Source organism: Frieseomelitta varia, unplaced genomic scaffold (assembly GCF_011392965.1).
Source record: "Frieseomelitta varia isolate USP_RPSP 00005682 unplaced genomic scaffold, Fvar_1.2 scaffold_175, whole genome shotgun sequence".
NCBI classification, from domain to species: Eukaryota; Metazoa; Arthropoda; class Insecta; order Hymenoptera; family Apidae; genus Frieseomelitta; species Frieseomelitta varia.
Genome location: NW_025109472.1, coordinates 216,507 through 235,732, shown reverse-complemented (window position 1 = coordinate 235,732; position 19,226 = coordinate 216,507). Strand labels below are relative to the sequence as shown.

General features: G+C 39.7%; 1 protein-coding gene across 7 annotated transcripts in view; it reads right to left on the bottom strand.

Annotated features, from left to right (window-relative positions):
• Window positions 1-19,226, bottom strand: part of LOC122538707 (glutamate receptor ionotropic, kainate 2-like) — a 93,937-nt gene that overhangs the window by 13,479 nt on the left and 61,232 nt on the right. For 6 of the 7 annotated variants that reach the window (XM_043673001.1, XM_043672998.1, XM_043672999.1 and 3 more), the window contains 7 exons: window positions 17,165-17,368; window positions 15,755-15,958; window positions 12,770-12,874; window positions 9,220-9,399; window positions 8,244-8,381; window positions 1,794-1,991; window positions 663-888 (listed from right to left, as the gene is read on the bottom strand). In XM_043673001.1, the coding sequence (XP_043528936.1) occupies window positions 663-888; window positions 1,794-1,991; window positions 8,244-8,381; window positions 9,220-9,399; window positions 12,770-12,874; window positions 15,755-15,958; window positions 17,165-17,368 (1,255 nt within the window). Of the gene's footprint in view, window positions 1-662; window positions 889-1,793; window positions 1,992-8,243; window positions 8,382-9,219; window positions 9,400-11,487; window positions 11,746-12,769; window positions 12,875-15,754; window positions 15,959-17,164; window positions 17,369-19,226 lie in introns of all 7 variants that reach the window. The other variant, XM_043673002.1, reaches the window with a different exon arrangement.

Sequence of the window (19,226 nt, the reverse complement as noted above, 5' to 3'; positions counted from 1 at the left end):
GTTATTGTATCGTGAAAGTGAAACGCTCGACACCCGTGGAAAACTCGCGCCCGAGCATCGACCGCTTCCTGAAACTTGTTCTCTCTATTCACACGGCGCGTGTATGCACGTTAATTAAGACTGTGGCATATTAAACGCGGGTACAAAACGTCCGGCAAAAGGAGGAAGTGTAATTTTCGCGGAGATAAACGCTTTGAGAGAGGTTTTATCACGTGCGGAGCAGCTCGCTCGCTTTGTGCAACCGAGCGGATGCAAAGTGTTTTCTAAATAAGCAATCGTGAATTAATTAATCCCCCGGGGGAGGAAGGACGTTATTCTTTAGCGAGCTTCCTCAAGAATCTTTTCTCTTCCGCGGAAAGTGGACGTAGCGGTAAATTCTCTTGTAAATGTGGGAGAAAAATAAAAATTAGGGGGAAAAAATGGGGGAATCGCGAACGAGCATGAAATCTTTTTTAACGATAAGTAAATAATCGTGGATTGATTATTCCCTTGGGAAGAAGGCGTGTTATTATTATTTAGCAAGCATTGTCGAGAATATTCTGTCTTTCTTTTTCGTTCTCGATGGAGAGCAAGTTATTCCGCAAGCGTGAGAAAGATAGAAAAATTGAGATTCGTGAGAAAGTCGAATAGTGGGATAAGCTTCGATTATTCCTCGATATTACCTTTCGGGGTGGCAATTCCGTAGCCTTTACTGTCTAACAGGCCGCCAATTTGCGTGAGATTGCAATCGCGTTGTACAGCGTAATCGAGCATGGTGGATTCCATTAGAAAGGCGTAATCGCCCTCAAGTACCCTTTTCACACCATCTTCGTAGCTCTTCACGAACACCGATGGCGATTTCGTCTCCATGAACTCCCACATCTTCTTGTATATCCCGATCTTTGAATCCTGTGATTGGAAAAATTCGAATTTGATGTTATTCGTCTGTTCCTGCTTTGCAAATTCGAGACGTACATCAACGTTGATTTTTCGTGAAAGAAGATCCGATATCGTGATGTATATCGTCTTTTTTCTTTTTTTTCGTTTTTAAATTATTGTACAACTATCTTTTGAATGTTGGAAAAGAAATTTAATTTGAATTAGTCAATCACACTGTTAAAACACGGTTTGTTCATTTTCTTTCATTTTCGTACAGGCCAAAAATTTATAATAAATATTAAATACTAAAATATTCTAAAAGTAAGAAAATTAAATCTAATATCACAATTGATATTAGAAATATGTAATGATATAAGAATAATACACACTGTATATTTGACACACCGAACGTGTTTCCAAACTTTTGGTCGATATTGTATATATTTCTTTCCAAGAGTGTGAATTGCAGAGGAGCGATGTTTCTTTCAAATTATTCCGTTTTCCTGGTACCAAAATCTGCAGTAATAGTAACGAACAATAGGATTCAATGTGTAAATTCGGTACGAATACTATGCATCGTGATAATCTCGAATTACGAACTGATGCTTTACGATTACATATCGAACAAATCACGAATATAAAATGCGGGATCCATGTCCATTAAAATGTCCATCGAGAAGGTTACAAAATAACCATTGTGTAAATGAAAATCCTAGATCCTAATGTTGAGATTAATCACAACCTACATAGAATTACACGAAAATAAAATTACTATTAGAATTACGCTATTTTAATTATAAAAAAATATTTGATACATATATATAACAGATATTGAATTGTATTTAGGAATGATAAATTATTTGCAGAAAAATCTGATAATTACCCGCGACTGCAGGGACAAGTTTTTAAACGATATAGCAATCGTTGATACTTACTCTGAAAAATGTCATCGTGCTTCCGCCTTCGAGAGTTCCGTAGGAGATTTGTGTTTGTTCCGCGAGATCGGCCGCGTTCTCGATCGGCGTGATCATTCTCTCGACGGTGAGGAACGCGGCCAAGTTGGCCGTGTAAGAGGAGATGATGATCAACGTGAAGAACCACCAGATTCCACCGACGATTCTCGTGCTGGTTGCCTGATAATGACGATCGATACCTTACATAAAGGAAGATCGTTCCTCCCCCCCCCCCCTCCCCCTCTTACGCGGGCAATTCCTTCCCGGAAATCGTTCGAGCCGCTGAAAATTGCAACCCTTTAACTACCGCGGCCGAGTTGGAAACAGCGAAACAACAAGCCGTTATTAGCCAATTTCTCTCACTATTCTTTGGAAACGAGTCTACAAATGGATATTTCGGAACGCTTGTTACGAGACTGCTATTATTCGACGATCTTTTCACGATGTTTGTGGATCTTTAAATGGAGAATTCCGCAAATATTACCACAATGTAGCTCCTCAGTAATTTTATTTATTAAATCACTGTCTTTTCGCCCGAATTGATTATCAAGATCTATTCTCACTTCAAATTCTTCAAATTCCATATCACATCATTTCATAAGCTCTATTGTATTGTACTGAGGTAATATTTGGTATATTGTTTGCTTGATAAGAAGAAAGAGAAAAAATTTATTTTGCAAAATGAAAAACTACAAACCAGAGTTCCCTAAAAATTGTGAATTCTCTAAAAAATCTATTAAGATTATATCAAGTGTTCGATTATTAAAAGATCAAGTAAATGTATTAACGTATAAGGTTCTCTGAGAAATAGATTGAAAAGGCTGAAAGACTCGAAAGTTCGTCAATTATATACGCGAGGAAATGTTTCGAACGAAATATTGTACGGAAAGGGCTGGCGTTTGCGTTTGGCAATCAGTTTTCTTCACGAATGTCGCCTCGATATCGCATCTCCGTGACTGGAAGCCTGTGAAGAGCCGTGACGATCAATTGAAACCACGTGAGTGGAGCATCGAGGTCGGGAGGGGACGATTTAAGAGCTTTATGCGCGCGTCTCCGCTTGAAGAATGCAATATGCGGTCTCATTTGCGCCCTCCTGAACCCGCTAATGGCATATTTCGATCCATTAGCCGCGGGATCAAGTCGATTACGAAAGCGATTATCGGGTCTCGAGACATCTCTGAATAATTCCTCTTGCTCTACATTCGCGATGTGAAAGACGTTACTCGAGCTATCATGAGGTAGCTAAGTGTAAGAGCTAGTTGCATACATTATCAGCAGGTTTTACGTTTCATTTTCATAGCATTAAATTTCTCTATTCTTCTAGTAGAAGAGTACTAAATCCTAAAATCTTATAATATACGAAATTTAATACCCAATTAATTGGACAACCATTATACAATCAATCAGTTCGCGATCGAATATGCAGTCTCGCAAAAGTATTTGAAGAATGTATTTTATGAATACGTATTATGCGGATCGTGTCGAAGTTTAATTAGCAGTGTTGTGAAATTCGGCTATCGTGATTATATTGGTTAAATTCGAAATAAATTTGTTGGTATGTGTAGAAAGATAATTAGCAGAGATGTCGGGAATATTTGAACAATCGATCACATTCGTTATATTAACATGTTGACACGTTGACCGTAGCGATCACCAGCGGTTTTATTGCTACAAAGAGTGATTAAAACGTGTACAAATTCATGTATCTGTTTAATTCTCGAGTATGAAGTTTATTCTTCAAACTCGAGGCCGTACATTCCAAATTGATTTCAGATTCTATCAACCTGGCCGTAATAACCAGATTTCATAACGAATACCGTTCAAGAATTTCCGCGAGAATAGTTTATAATTTCGTGCAATATTCTCTAGCCACAATTCTTAAAAATACACAAACCCAAAAATAGCAGTCTCGTGCTTAAAAGAATGCCTCTAGAAATATTTGCGAAAGCCTTCCTTGGTATTAACGCGATAGATAGATAGATAGATAGAGAGAGAGAGAGAGAGAGAGAGAGAGAGAGAGAGAGAGAGAGAAAAGTGGAATAGAAATGGCTGGTTTCACTGTACCCACCGCAGCAGGAAAGGAATTGCCCGTCTCTCTTGATATTTATTCATATCGCCCGGCATTGTCGAGGCGAGTATCAACGCGTTGTTCGAGGAATCACTGTCTCTGCTCTGTGTTTTCCCTCTCGTCGTATAAAATCTCCCGAACGATATAAGTTCCTCCAGCGGGAGGAATTCTCGCGATGACCGCGCGACGTCCTCTCGTTGTATTTTCGGTGAAAGGAAAGAGGATCGCGGTCGCTCGAGTACGCTCGAATCTTTCTTTCACGCGGATATCTCCGATCCTTCGAGCTCGCAGCCACGCAGGATCGTAGAAACCGCGCGAGCATCGCACAACGACAACCCCGCATGTACACACATGCCACCGTGAGCCGGCTAGCACCATATGTCGTACAGGTGTTCCTCGTTAGAAACAATTTTCACCTCTCGTGGAGGTATTACGCGTGTCTGTGGCCACGAGGAAGATTCAATTCGGTGGATAGGAGCGTGCAGCGTGTACGTACGTGTGTATGTACGTACGTACATACACCTTTGGTAATGCGAACAATCTCTAAGTGCGTGTAATTCGAAGCAAATTGGATTTCTTTCTTACTAGCTCGAGCGTGGAGATAGGAGGGGGGGGGGGGAGTAGGGGTGAAAAATGGTTTTCTAAAATGAATCTCGTGTGCAATTACTCGAGTTGCTGTTATCGCTTTACCGTAATTACTTAGCAGTTCGAAATTACTGCCGGGTGATAAATTGAACGCATCGTGAATCGTGTACGCAGTTATTACTAGATTCTGGACTTTTATGCGTTTCTTATACTTCTCGGAATGTGAGTAAAGAAATGCTAAGTGGAAGTTTATTTAATATTGTTTGAATATTTCATATATTTGAGTTAAGATTGGAAGATGAAACATCATCGAAACTATTAATTATTATTTGTATTATATATTAATTAATTTATTATTTAGTTGGTGTATGTTATTGATAGAGAGTAGTAGTAGTATTTGAGATTTGTTATAAGATATATGACTACCATTTGTGCGAGTGTATGTACGTGTAGAAGTCATACGAAGATGACGTGCATTTTTCTCAAGAAGACTCATGTAATATTTGATGCTATAATAGCTGTTTTAATTTCAAGTTTCAAGACCGTATGCAGGATTACAAAATTAAAATCAAAATGTCCGCTAAACTATAAAATATAAAATATATATGATTCCATTTGGAAACGTTAAATGACCATCACTTACAAGCTAATTAATTAGATCAAATAACTTCTGCGTTGAAACAGAACAAGTTTCTTTCGAAACATTTGTCAACATAATTAACAGTTCATCCGTTATATTTGTATATTGTTACTTATAGACTGTATACATCATTCGCATATACAGTGTATTTTGTAACTTTGCATAAAAATCCGCAGTCTAGTTGAACTCGAAGGAAATTTCCAATCTACGTTCTATGAAGCATTTCAATCTACCGCGAATACTTTTTATAATTTAATAATTATCACATGCAGTCCCATTCCTGGTGTCCTGGCCCATTTTTATGAAATTCACGCGCGTCGAATCAATCGAAACGCGATCGCCATAAAAAAACACATGACTAAAGAGCATTGTTCGCGATTTTATCGTCTGTCCACCGCCATCGAACATTTTTTCGTTATGCAATCTTCCAGAATCCTACAGAAATTTCGTGCACGGGTTAGAAACGAGGATCTTCCAGCACAGAAATCTCGAGCAGGAGGAGTTCGCCGGTCGAATTCGATGCGAAACTACTTGCACGACGCGTTGAAACTTTTTGCACGAGAGGAAGCTCTCTCCTAGAGAGAGAGAGAGAATGAGAAAGAGAAAGGATTCTTTCATTCGCGACCGAGGATCACGGATAGAAATTTTCCTAAGTCCGCGCGCGCGAATGGACCAGAACAAGAGAAACTTCCCGACTCGTGAGAAACCGAGTTCTAGCCCGGGGAATGTCGTTGGATTTAGTCGGACTAACACGGGAGGAGTGGAGAGAAGCTGTCAGCGGGGATGATACGACGAAAATGAGGCGGACGAAATGTCAAGGTGCTTGGCTTGCTATGTGCATGCAGGGGTGACATGCGATCTCTCGATACTCGATCGTTCTGCCTCTATCGAGATTCCCCGCCGTGTTCATCTATCTCGGGAACAAATTTGCCAGACAATTTTGCCTTAGATTGTTCTAATTCTTGTGCCAATGAGAAGAGATCTTTCGTCTGATTAAGATCTTGCGCTTTCCGATAATTCGGTGTGATATCGCTAGGGTGAACCAGGCACTTTCTCTTCTATTTGGTTGTTGCAAGTGAAATGACGAGCGCAATTTGAAGCGTAAGTTCCAATATCTACGAGTACGGTTTCCTTCGGGATAATATTTAACTAAATTTCTATCATGCATTTCGACTTCAATCTTTCGATTAAAATCTTTAGTTCGATCATTGTTGTCAATTTTGTTCATTTCGTTACAATTATTCACATTTGAAATCTATGAAGTCTATAATTGATAATTTCGTAATCCATTTCGTTGTTTATTCAGTTTTCACAAATTTTCCAAATTTCATCGTTTATGTTTGTATTTTTTGATAGACGTGATAGATTGTCTGTTCCCTGATGTAACTTTGTTAGAATTCTTGTTAGTACAGTAACTCTTATTTGACTTATATAAAAATAAGTACTAGGTTTTATATAAAAGTAAGTCAATCTAACTTTTTACAATGAAACAATCACAATAATAAATTTCATAATAAAACAATAAATCACAATATTTTCAATCACGAAACTTTGAACGAATACACACGCTTGCAAAATCCCCCATTTCACGTGCAACAACCTAATAATGTTTTCAACGTGCAGCTAATGTTGAAAAGCGTAGCAGAAAAATAGAGTCGGTGTGCGTTCCTCACGTGGTTTTATCCACCAATTATCTAAATGAAACGTATCTGCTTCTTGATCCCGTTGTCTAGCTTTTAGCGTCACACATGTACTCATATGGTGCTTGAAACATTTCAACGCTTTGTACGTGGTTTCTCGTTCGTTAAATAGGCAAGCTCGTTGGACCTGGTCTCGTTTCGTAGCGCACGTTTGATGGATCATCCTCGCGTTCCTTTGAAACTTTTCGAAAAATGAGACTCACTCGCTTTCACGATTCTTGGAAACACGTTGGCGAAAAGTTAGATAGATACGGGATTTTAAACTCTTTGTCCTCGTGTTGTCGCGTTTCACGGGCCTGGCTTTTATTAGCTCGAGGGAATACAAAGAAATTTAATTTGTACACCAAGTATCCCAGGGAAGTGATTCTGCAAAAGTCTGCCAGATTTGCCAAACATACGGGATAATTTTATATTTGCAAAATTATAAATGTAAAAAGATTGTTTGTTTGAGAAATTACATGAGTGCTATAGTGTGATAAAATTTATTTTTGGATATTATTACGTAACAATCGACGCATGTGTTAAATTTTCGTTCATTTTCGTGGTTTTTCCGAAATATTTTCTTAACGATACCTTCAGGATTCATCTAAATAATTTATTACGTACATCGAATCAAAGTGACGTGGCAAATTCTCAGACTAAAAAAAGGGGCTACGAAATTTCTCACATTCGCGTCAAAGTGCGTCGCTGTTTCGATTAAAAAAACAACAATGAAAAACAGTGCTTCCGGGGACAAACGCGAGAAGAAAATAAAGGACCGAGAGTAAGACGAAACAGGAAAAACCAGCAAACAAAGGTGCAAAGACAAACGTAACGTCCTCCCTGTAATTGTTTGACAAATAAAACCAAGCTTTGCCAACAGTGGCGCGGTTCTAAGCATGCAGTTAAAAGTGCGGATACATTTGCACCCTTCCGACTTTTATGACAGTACCGCGTATTCCATGTGGTCGTTTTAAATAGCCACGTTTAATGTTGTTGCGTGATACAAGTTTACTGCTGCGTAATATTCTCTTTCGACGTTCTTTTTTTAGTTTAAAATACGCTAAATTTGCGTCATCGCGTTGATCGTGAATTCTGTGTCAGTCGTCTCGTACGAGATAATAATTTGGTCCGTAATTTTTGTTAGTTGCATTTCGTAGAATCAAACGTTCATTCGCCACTTTTGATGACTGTGCAACTAATTATTTTCGTTAAAAATGCTGCTGTAAGAATTTCGTTGTTACCCCAGTAAGAACGAAAATTTTATAATCAAACCGCGACTGATTGTTGAATAATGACCACTTTCGTGACGATTCGCGCGCGAGTGTGTTTCACATTCATAGAATGGAAAATGACGGACGAATACGTGGAGGATCCAACGAGCTTCCCGCCGCGACGGTGTGTTTCGAAGGTTTTGTTTGTTCGAGTAACTGTTGCCGACTCTGCGGTGACACGTTTACCTTGGGGTTGAGGTCGCTGCCCTGTTGCATAAGCGTGCCGACCGTAAACCAGAAGCTGTTGGCCAGGGTAAACTCGTTGACCGTTCTCGGTAGAGGAATGTCGTCGCTGTCAGGATCCAACGCGCTCACGTGACCACCCTGATGACATCGGGACCCCCGCCAAGTGGTGCGAAATTTCAAGGACAATTACACACAGGCTATCCCTAACCAGCTAATGTTCAACCGAGCAATCGAAAACCGGTCGTGGATATCGATACACGCGACGTTTGTCAATAGTGTTGCTCGTGGAAAATGTCCGAACGCTTCTCAGTGATACGTAATGTATCACATACGCATTACGATTTATTATTTAAAATGAATATCGTTTATTACGCTTAAAGACATGTTAATTAAAGATTGGAGTTGTATGGTATTATGGGGATCGAGTGACGTATATTTCATTTAATGAAATGTACATGTTTTCCAGTAGATATTATAGATAGACATTTCCAAACTGGTTTCGTATTTTCGTCAATAAAATCATAATGTGTCTCTCGTTATAATGAAATAAAATTCATGCTCATGTTATGTCCTATCGTATTTATTACATGAAACAAAAAGGGACAAATTTGGCGGGAAGTGAACACAATGAAATTTCAAAATGTTATTATAGATAGAAATTCTATAATTCTATAAGCGTTCGAATACTTTCGTGAGATGCAAAACACACACTTGGGACTTCTTTGAGAATTTCAACAAGAAATTTAAACTTTTGAAACTCGTACGTGTTTCTACAAATGTCACAACGATGTCGCGCAATTAGTTACCGATGTCACGCAACAACACTGACAACTTGAACGGTTTTTCGTATATCTGCAACGACGCGCCGCACATCGAGATACGAATGTATGACAATCTAATTCTTCGCGAAGATTTGGTGGATTCGTTCCAAGGATTCGGTTGCACGGTCGATTAGCACCACCCGACGAGAGCCTACCTGTAGCGGGCATTTGCAGCTCGGGCAGGGTGTCGGTTCGACCCATTCGTAAGGCGAGAATCTCGCCACTATCCAAATCGTTATGGAGACCATCACGTAAGCGCCCAGCATGGATAACCAAATCTCCACGGCGAGGGGATTCATGAACGAGAACAGCCTCGATGGCATTCGCCCGGAAACCTGCAGGCAATTACACGTATCTCCGGATTACTAATCCTCCTGAACCTTATACCCTGGAACCTCTCATCATTCTCTTTCTCTCTGCCCAGTTCTCGTTCGGCAAATCCCGATGTATTTCCTCGTCCCGGTGCCGATTTTTCCTTTGGTTTCTCCTCTTGGTCATCGAGCGATACGTCTTTACCTCTTTTCCGCGCCGTTTGTTCGCTGTTCTCCCTCTCTTTTTTCCTTTTTCTTCTTCTTCTTTTTTTTTTTTTTTTTTTTTGTCACGCGAACTGACTCTTTCGAGGATAACAGCTTCAGCTATGCTCCTCTGTCAGTCCGGTGAATGGCGGCGCAAGACGATCCTTTATCTCGCCGGGAAATCACGAATTCCGTTTTCTATTCTCTGGCCCGTCAGGAGCCAACGGGATACAATGGCGGTGGTCTCAACACGGCGGCAGAAATTTAACCGGTAGACGAGTTCCTTTATCCTTCTTGTTCCCTTTCTTTCTCCCCCTCCCCCTCCCCCTCCCCCTTCCGCGCGCCCAGCCGTTTCGTCGGACGCGAAACTGGAACGCGAATCGTCGTGATTTGGGTTACGATTCGAGCGAATCTACCGGCGTCGAGTCCTCCCCGATGCATTCGAATGCGAGGAGGGCCACCGAAACCCGAGCCACCGACGACAATCGGCGCTTTCAGCCGTGACTTACAGCTTCTGATTTTTCTTGCTCGCTCGATCACGATGAAGGATTTCAGACGGAAATCTGGTGGCTTCAGGGTGAAAGTAATTCCGTAACTGCTTTCGGAGATTTGTTTGTGGATTCTGCGAGACGTTTATGAATAAATTCGTCGACTTTCCGCGGAAGAAAGATTTCGTACAAAAAGGTTCCAATTTTCTTTTTTTCCCCGGATAAAATTTGCTGAGGATATTCTATAGTGTATAAGTAAGAAAGAAACATTGTGTAAAACGTTGGTCTTTGAGTCTTCATAATGATAATTACTCGGCATAATTTAATTCATTAAAAAGGTATTATTTTGTATTTGTATTTGTACACATATTTTGTATTCCATTTTATATTACATGAAAATTATACAAAGAAGTTACGTCTATTGTGTTGCAAAATAACAATGAATTCATTAACTTTACGTAGAACATTGTATTGATTGTTCGCTGAAGTTTCAACGAATCAACCGGATTTCAATGTAATAATTTTATTTCTGCCTAAAGATAAAAGCTTTCAGAACGAAGTTATATGTTATTGAAAACACAAGCGTCGTTTTCTTTTTTACTTCTCACATAATTAGATTGCAGATTTTTTTACATTTATATGAAATTTAAACGTAGAAGAATCTATGGTACAGTATATCTAGCTTCTACTTTTTAATTTATATAACTAATTTATTTTTTTAAATTTATATAATTAATTTATATGTAACGAAATTTAAACGTAGAAGAATCTATGGTACAGTAATATCTAGCTTCTATTTCTTAATTCTGTTTGCACGAATATTTCGTGTTCAGTTACGTCTGTCACTGTAAATGTGTGCAAATAATGAATCGCGTCTTTTTCTCGATCTATATTTTTACGCAACGGCTCGCAAAAGTACTCGAACAATTATCACGGAAGAACTCTTACATATTTTATATCATATATTTTACGTAAAATTTCATTAAAAAAATTTTGAAGCTGGAACGACACACGGTCAAACAGATCATATTGGTAGAATATCAAACCAGTCTATACGAAAATTAAAAAGTACAACGCGAAAAGCGTTACGATACGGTCTCCACTGAATGTCAAAACAGACAATTTCTTTCAAACTTAGCTCAAGCCTCGATCTTACAAAAATCTGAATAAAGAGTCCCTCGATATACTTTTCTAAGCAATCTCATTATACGTCATTTTCAAAGTTTCCAGCTGGCAAAAATCACGACCATTCGTATGCCAGTCGGTCGTCCGTTTCTTTCGCCATAAAGTCCCCCTTTAAGAATCCACAAACTTCCTCGGCAGTTATAAACGAAGAAGGGGACAAGGGTCTGCTCTTAGTCGTAGGAGTAATTGAACGGCAGAGAAATAGTCCAGTGGCGGAGCACCTCGTTAAGTGTACCTTGGGGTTGAGCCCGCTGCCCTGCCTGAGGAACGTGCCGGTGATAAACCAGAAGCTGTTGCTGACGCTAAACTGGTTCTCGACGATGTCGCTTTCCCCCAGACACGGGTGCGGATTGTTCCACTCGTACGGGCTGAATCGAGCCATAACGAAGAGGGTGAAGCTCACCAGCATGTACGCGGCCAGCACGTACAGCCAGATCTCCACGGCCAGCGGGTTCATGAAGGAGAACAACCGCGTTGGCTGGCTGGAGGGCACCTAAATTACGTTACGCTACGATTTTAATTAAAACGGATCCCGTACGCCGTTCTCCCGCCGTACCGGCGCGGGCCTTTTTCTCACGATTGGTAACGCCGGACGAATCGATATTTCATCGAGAATCCCGCTCTCTGTTCAACGCCGCTCGACTCAGTGTCGTGTAGTTGGAAGTGCAAAATGAACTCGAGGACACGATCGTATGGAATCGTATCATCTTTGAATAAAGTATATCTTTTCCTTTTGCTAAATCTTTGACGAATATAGTATGAGCCAGATTGATCAATCTTATTAATTTAGATTTTATTAGAGAAATTAAACTGGCCAATTTGTAAAAATTTTGTAAGATTCATAGTGGTTTGTTTTTCGACGTTTGAACGACTCCTCGTGAAACATATAAATAAATGCTCATGTTTTTTATTACATTACGAATTGTTTTGTTTTTTACATTTCAATTTTCTTTGACACAAGTTTCATATTTTGGTCGTCGATAGCTCTATTAATTCAAAAAGGTTTCTACATCTGCGAAAATGTATGAAATATTCAAGGGTAGTAAACGAAAGAAATTTTTATTTAGATTCTACGCCTTTAATTGTATTCATGAAAATATAATAATTCGTAAAATTACATAAACACCTGCAGCTTAACAATGACAATTACAAACACTATTTAAATGAACGTGGTGGCGAATATTTGCAACGAATAATTCGAGTTAAGTACTCAGGTATTTGTATTTCGAGTTTTAAAGATTTCTGCAACGAAAAGAATTGAAGAAAATTTTTATTTTACAAAAGTTCTCAAGTTATAGAAAAGTTCAATTACAATTGCATTAAATTACAATTAATTTGTAAAAATTGTACGTGAACAGTGAAAAATTGTTCCTCAGAAAATAAAAATTGATCAATCTGGGTTCCTCATACGAGAACGAGATTCTCGAAAGTTGATACATGTTGCACACACCGTGAATGTAAATTACAAGTTAGTTTACCATTATCGAGACACACTGTGAACGACAACAGCGACTTACCTTAAACAGAATTCCGATACCGAGGTTCATGAACGGCTTGGTGAAATCTATTACGCTCTCCCGAGCGTAATTAATCGTCATAGACGCAACAGCCAGGTCTGCTCTCTGTGGGCAAAAGGGAGATTTCTCGCGTGAAAACAGAACGATAGTTCTACATGCATGCCTCGTCGGACACAAGCTGTCCAAATATTCAAAAAAGGGAGCACACGAAATTGAGATTCATCGGACAACGATACGTCAGAATTCTCTGTAACTACGATTTGAAACGAAAACCTTTCTATGAAGATAAAATATTTTATAGGGTGTAAGTTGAAAGCCTGCCCCGAGCTATTGTTCAAAGTTCAACAAATCGTACAAAAGTTTGGGGAAGTTATAAAGAGAAAGTTATATTTTTCAAGGCCGTGATGGACCCAAATCATGGAAAAAATTTCTCAACTTTCTCTTCAGAATTGAATTTTTACAATTTTCGAGATTAGAAATATCTCGCCTGTTGTGTGATGTAAAAAACGAATTCCACAGAGTTGTAGTAGAGACCAAGTAGATTGTTACACGATTTTATACGCTCAGTATAAAATCAGGAAGCTCACTATTAGAATCTCTCGCGAATTTAAATTTCGTCACCATTTGATCCGTCGCGTCGTATGCGAACCAAGTAAATAAGATTTGTGATTCTGTTTTAAGACGTTAAGGAAACTCTTCTTTCCGAATATTCATAAATATACGTTGCTGCGCGTATCACCTTCAACGTAATATCATTCTCGACGAAAGAAAGGAAGAGAGGAAGGGTTGTTTGTCGTTAGAGGGAGACCGATCGACAAACGCTCGCCTGGCAAGTGTTCGCCTAGGCAAACGTTTGCCCTGCAAAATAGCGAGTGCATCTTTTATGAGCGAACCGAAACCTGGTACAGCCAGGTCACCGCCGATGACGTCTTTCCATCGAGACGATCCACTTATAGCCCCCCAGTTTCTGGGTTAAGGCTCTTTCTGAATGTCCTCTTTGCGAACAGATTGCCCTGCATCTTTTATAAATCGGCGAACTTTGGAATTCACCGTCCGTCGCACTCGCGTAAAACACGACTCAGCCGCGAGCCATCCGCGACCTTGATGCTCGGAGGCGTGACATTCATCTTTTTACTTGTGGAAAATTCTCATCCTTTCATTCTCGCCTTTACACTTTCGACCTTGTACGTTCGGTATTTTCGCCATTTTGAGCCGCGTCTTTTGCCTACTTGCGTCGTTCGATCGACGTCTGACCGAATACGGAGTTGTACTACTTAGAAGAGCCTTACTACCGATGCAATAAGTGAGATGTTTTGAAGCCGCATTGATTATCTCCGTAAATTGAATCCTTCGTTTATTGTAAATTGAATATTAATCTTGTATGTAATTGAATTGGAAAGTTAATAAAAAGTGGAGAAGTTCAACTATAGATCAGTGTAGGAACATATCGTCAAAGTACTTTCGCAACAGTCTCGTTTGATCGATCTTCTATAGGACGAAATATCAACGTACACTGCCTTGATCCAGCCATTCTGCATTAGATATTATCATTAAGAGGATGGAATTAGATCGTTAGATATTATCGTTAAGAGGATGGAAATTATAGGGAATTCGCCGGTTTAGTTCAGCAGATATATTACGTTGCATTGGTTGGTTGGGCAACTAACGACGACGTAATTAATTCCCTTTAATAATCTTTTAATAATCCAGTGTAGTGTCATGTGCGCGTGCAGCTTCGCCGCAGTTAAGGAGATTAAATCCAGCCGATTTTTGCAACTGGCCAGTAATATTTCTCGGTGAAATCCTCGGTCGAAGCGAAGTCGATGGAAGCGATTGCCTAGATTCGCTACATCTCATAAATTATCCGACGGCTGTTGAAGCAATTGGCCACTGTTGGTGAGATTCCAACTTAATAACACCGTTCTTTTACAATTCAGATGTCACCTGATGGCAACATCTGCCATCGGCGGTCGCCATGAATCGGAATATCCGATACGTGGCCACCATCGGTTAGAGAAAACGCCAAATTAGATGCTCCTCTCGGGCACCGAGCATGCATAATGAAAGTCTAGCAGTCGGGAGGGATTTATTACGACAGCATCGGGCCACTACTTTGCATATAAAATTATTCGCGGACTCTTCCCTCTGCGTTCGTTACTTTTTTTTTTCTTCTTTTCCCCCCCTTCTTTTACTCGCGAGAGTATACAGTTTCATCGAGAGACTCGGCTCGCGTAACGGAACGCCAGCTCCCAAGGAAGTTGCTGATATTTCCCCCGTCTGCGCGATAAACTCCGCGCTAACGTTGAAACTACATACCAGTTGTATCGTGTATCTGAATGTTTTGTACCCAGGTGGTTGTAATTAAAATGACACGGCGCAAATAAATAGACGTGTGATATTATGTTTCTGTCCGAGCGGAATGTTGGTATTAATTTTGGTGGAAATATCTGGTGCGCTCTCGGTAGTCGCGGAAAGTTTTATGGAGAGGGTATTTAATTGGAGCTTGGTTGGAACGATCTTTAGTTCGTAATCAGAATATGTTTATATTTTGTATCAGAATGTTTGGCGCCTTCCATTACGTGACGTGATATTTTACGAAATACAATTTGAAATATTTGTAATATTACGATAAATTATTCCTCGATCCTTAACGAATTTCACACTATATTTTGTTCGTTGTTTCTCATGATAAACCAATTACGACGGAATTCAAGACAGAAACAAAGTCTACGTCACCGAGATTCCATAATTTTATAAAATGTCAAGAAATTGAATTCTTATTGTAATACTACGATAAGTTAACAGATTGATCTATCTTTTCTCTCTAGCACTTTCTCAAACGTCGTATTTTATTCCGAGCTTCCTACGTTCAGTCGTATCAGCGCCAACACGAAATTGCCAGAAACAAGTAAATAAGAAAAAAACAAGTCCCCCTATGTTCTACTTGTTATCTACAGGCACGTGCCAGGGAGTTTCCCATTTTACCTTTTCCATGAGTTCTCTAACGATGCCGTTCCATTCCTTGGTTTTCGGGTCGTAAACACCGTACATGTGATCAGGCACCAGTCGTATGGCGTATTGAAAGCCGACTTGTCCCGCGATCCACTTGAGCAAATCGATGCAGAACCCCTCGAACCTCGCGTTCCCCGTCAGATTTTTGTCTTCCTTCACCATGACGTACGGTTTCTCCTGCAAGAAGATAGGATTCCTTTGACGGATCGCCAGCGTGCGGGACCGAGTGTCGGAAGATAAACAGACGGATGAGGAGAGGATGGAGTAGAAAGTGAAGTAGAAAGGGGCGAAACTCGGAGAGTGGGTGGGAGGAGAGGGAACTGCTTTTCTTTTATCCGAGGAGAGAGATTCTTATTCAAAGATAAGAACCGGCATCGATGGTATGAAACGTGTAGCGTCATTGGACAGTCTCTAACGCGAACGGTTCCGATGGAAGCTTCTAAGTCTGCTTTCCTTCCTTCTTTTCCTCCCCCGTTCCTTTCATCTTGGAAAATGGAGACGGAGGCGGAACGCGTCGTATCTTTCGCGACGATTTCGCCCCGAGTGAATGCCCGAGTGAAATTAGTTTCTTTCGGGGGGAGCAGACTTTTCTGGCTGCGATCCGGCGGCAGAGCACGTCCGAAAGCTAAACAACCGACGTCGTGACGTCGGCGTGTTAGTGAACAGTATGTCTGTTTAAGCGGAAAAGTGAAGGAAAATGCGTCTAGGAAACGTTTGGAAGTACGAAAATATTCAAATGCATTTATGAGAAATTTAAACGACACGAAAATCCGCAGACGCGTGCGAAAGGAACTTGGAAATCCCGAGGAATTTAGAAATACGAGAATCTTCGGAGTGCGCGCGAATTGTAAAATTCTACGAAATATTTAAAGTAAAGTAGTTGTTATATCTAGCGGCGGGAGCAAATTTCTGCTTTAAACATTTGAAAATATTCAGACGTGAAACAGCTTCGAAGAACATTCTGAATCTCGCTGTTCTTTAAAAGGGAACGAAATTGAAGATTGAGAAATTATTCATCATCCTTTGCATCCTTCGCCAGGCTTGGTATCTCTCGAAAATTCAAAATGATACAAAAAGATCTCGACGACGATTTCTGTATCTCGTTTAAAATAATTATTCCGATTTCAAAAAAAAAAATAAAAGCAGACGAAACAAACTTATAGAAGTAATAGAAATCATACGGCGCAGCGTACTGAATTATATATTACACGAACGCAGAAATTTATTTATAGGATGCACTGTATTTATATAACTATATTTATGTATAGGAAATGTTCTTTCGATGTCGATGACGTTGTACGGCACGGTGAATGTTTTAGAGCGAACGTAATTTTTGGAGCAAGCGTTTACGCGAGCATGATTACCGGTGAGCTCGGTGATTACCTCTCTCGTCATAACGACCAAGGTGATATTAGTGGCACTGGTCTCGTAAAAAGCACCAACGTCTGTCACGTTAACGCCGGTTCCAGGCTTCCACTCGCCCACCTTCACCAGCTCCTCTTTCTTCAACTTCAGTAGATCGAGCTTGAAGTTGTTGCGCTTCCCTTCGTTGAACTCGATATGTCCGGTTAGGCCGTGTAAACCTGCCTGCGAACAGAAATGTTCGTAACCCTAAATTCCACGCTGCAATAATCGTTCCATTACTGTTTCCCTTTATTTCACTGGATATTCAAATATCTTACGAAAAAGAAAAAAAGGGTGTAATTAATCTATCTCTAAAAAAAAGATGTAATCACGTAGAAATTATGGAAGAAATTGTATTGTTAAGAGATAGCATGTAATCGAGGGTTATTTAAGATTGGGAGATTAATATTATAAAAATTATTAACTATAAATCAAGAAACAACTCAAACAAGGATTAAATTTTAACTAGCATTTCTGTAAATGTACGCGTAGAACACAAAATTGCAAAATTAAATCATCTGCGCACGCATAACATACATTAAAAGATATATCGTTCCATCTGAAAAGATGAAATTAACATGTTCACCTGAAAAATTATACTACATCACTTTCTCTTCGGTACATCTTTTGATACAATTAACAAGTCTCGAAAGTATTTCAACCTCCAGTCTTCGAGAAAAATTTTATACCAGAAATATTCGTTAAGAGATTTCCCACCCGCCGGTGAAATTCCGCAACATCGTTTTCGCGAAAGTTTCAACGAAGCAAATAAACATTTCCGCAACAGTGGATAACTGCGCGACTTGTAACGCGCGGCATAATTAATCGTCGGATCGCGACTCGCCCGCTCTAATTCTCCAGCGTAATAATTACTTGATAACGAGGCATCGTGTCGTTGTTCGCTGTTGCACCAAATTACCAATAATCTCTGTTCGACGTATCTTTTGTTCTCCTGGCGTTATCATGTACGCCAACGTTCGTTGTCTACGACACGCATACGTCGACGAGAGAACTCTGAAAATCCTTTCCGTTAATTACCGCCTGGTAATCGCGGTCTGCTTAATTTACGAGACTCTTTTTTTTCCCTTCTCTCCTCGCAGAGCCGCCAGAACCAAATTTCGGCCCATTATATCTTTCAACCAGTGTTTTTATTGGGCGGGCAGCCCGAGTTCCCTGCCAGGAAACTGTGTAACCCAATTTCCTCGTCGTTTCGACGAGCCATCGTTTTTCACGATCCCACGATCTCCGCGGAAGACAATGGGAGTTACATCGTTTTATTTTTCTCCGGCTTCCTGTCGCTACTCGAATCTGCTGCAGTTTCGCGAATTTTTGTTTCTCTCCTTTCGTTGGTTATTATCTTTCACTCTAGACAGCGTGAAATCTTCATTACGAGAAATTTCGTGCTACGATGCGGTTTGTTTGTTGAATCACATTGAAACACCGATCAAAAGAGACTCGCTCTAGTTTCGTGAATTTCAGTTTCTCTCCTTTTTTTTTTTTTTTTTTTATAGACTGTTCCAAGTACCTCAATTTCTTTGTCGTTGTCACAATCTGCATAATTATTCAGACTTGTTGCAATTTCGTGAATTTTTACAAGTTATTATTTCCTGCTTTTGTTTTTGGTTAGCGTAGAAGTTTAGTTAAAAGAATCGACTATCTTAAATTTTCCGGAATATTACACGATTCTTGTCCAATTTTTTGAGAACTGAGCGAAAGTGGCTCACTATAATTTTAATTTCTTGCCTTTTTTTTAGACAACGTAGAATTATAATTACAAAGATGGACTGTTCTAAGTACACACAACACGCTTTTTTGTCTTTTTAAAACCTTGACCCGTACAGTATAATTTTAATTCGTCCTTTTATAAATTACTATTATTACTTTTCTGATTAGTGTGAAACCCTAATTGCTAGGCTGTCCTAAATTCAACCAACACTGCACCTCACCTATACCTAACATAATCTCCAAATTTTTGATTTTATATAGATTTCTATTAACGTTGAGATCTAATTACACGAATCGGGAATGTGCTAAATCTTTC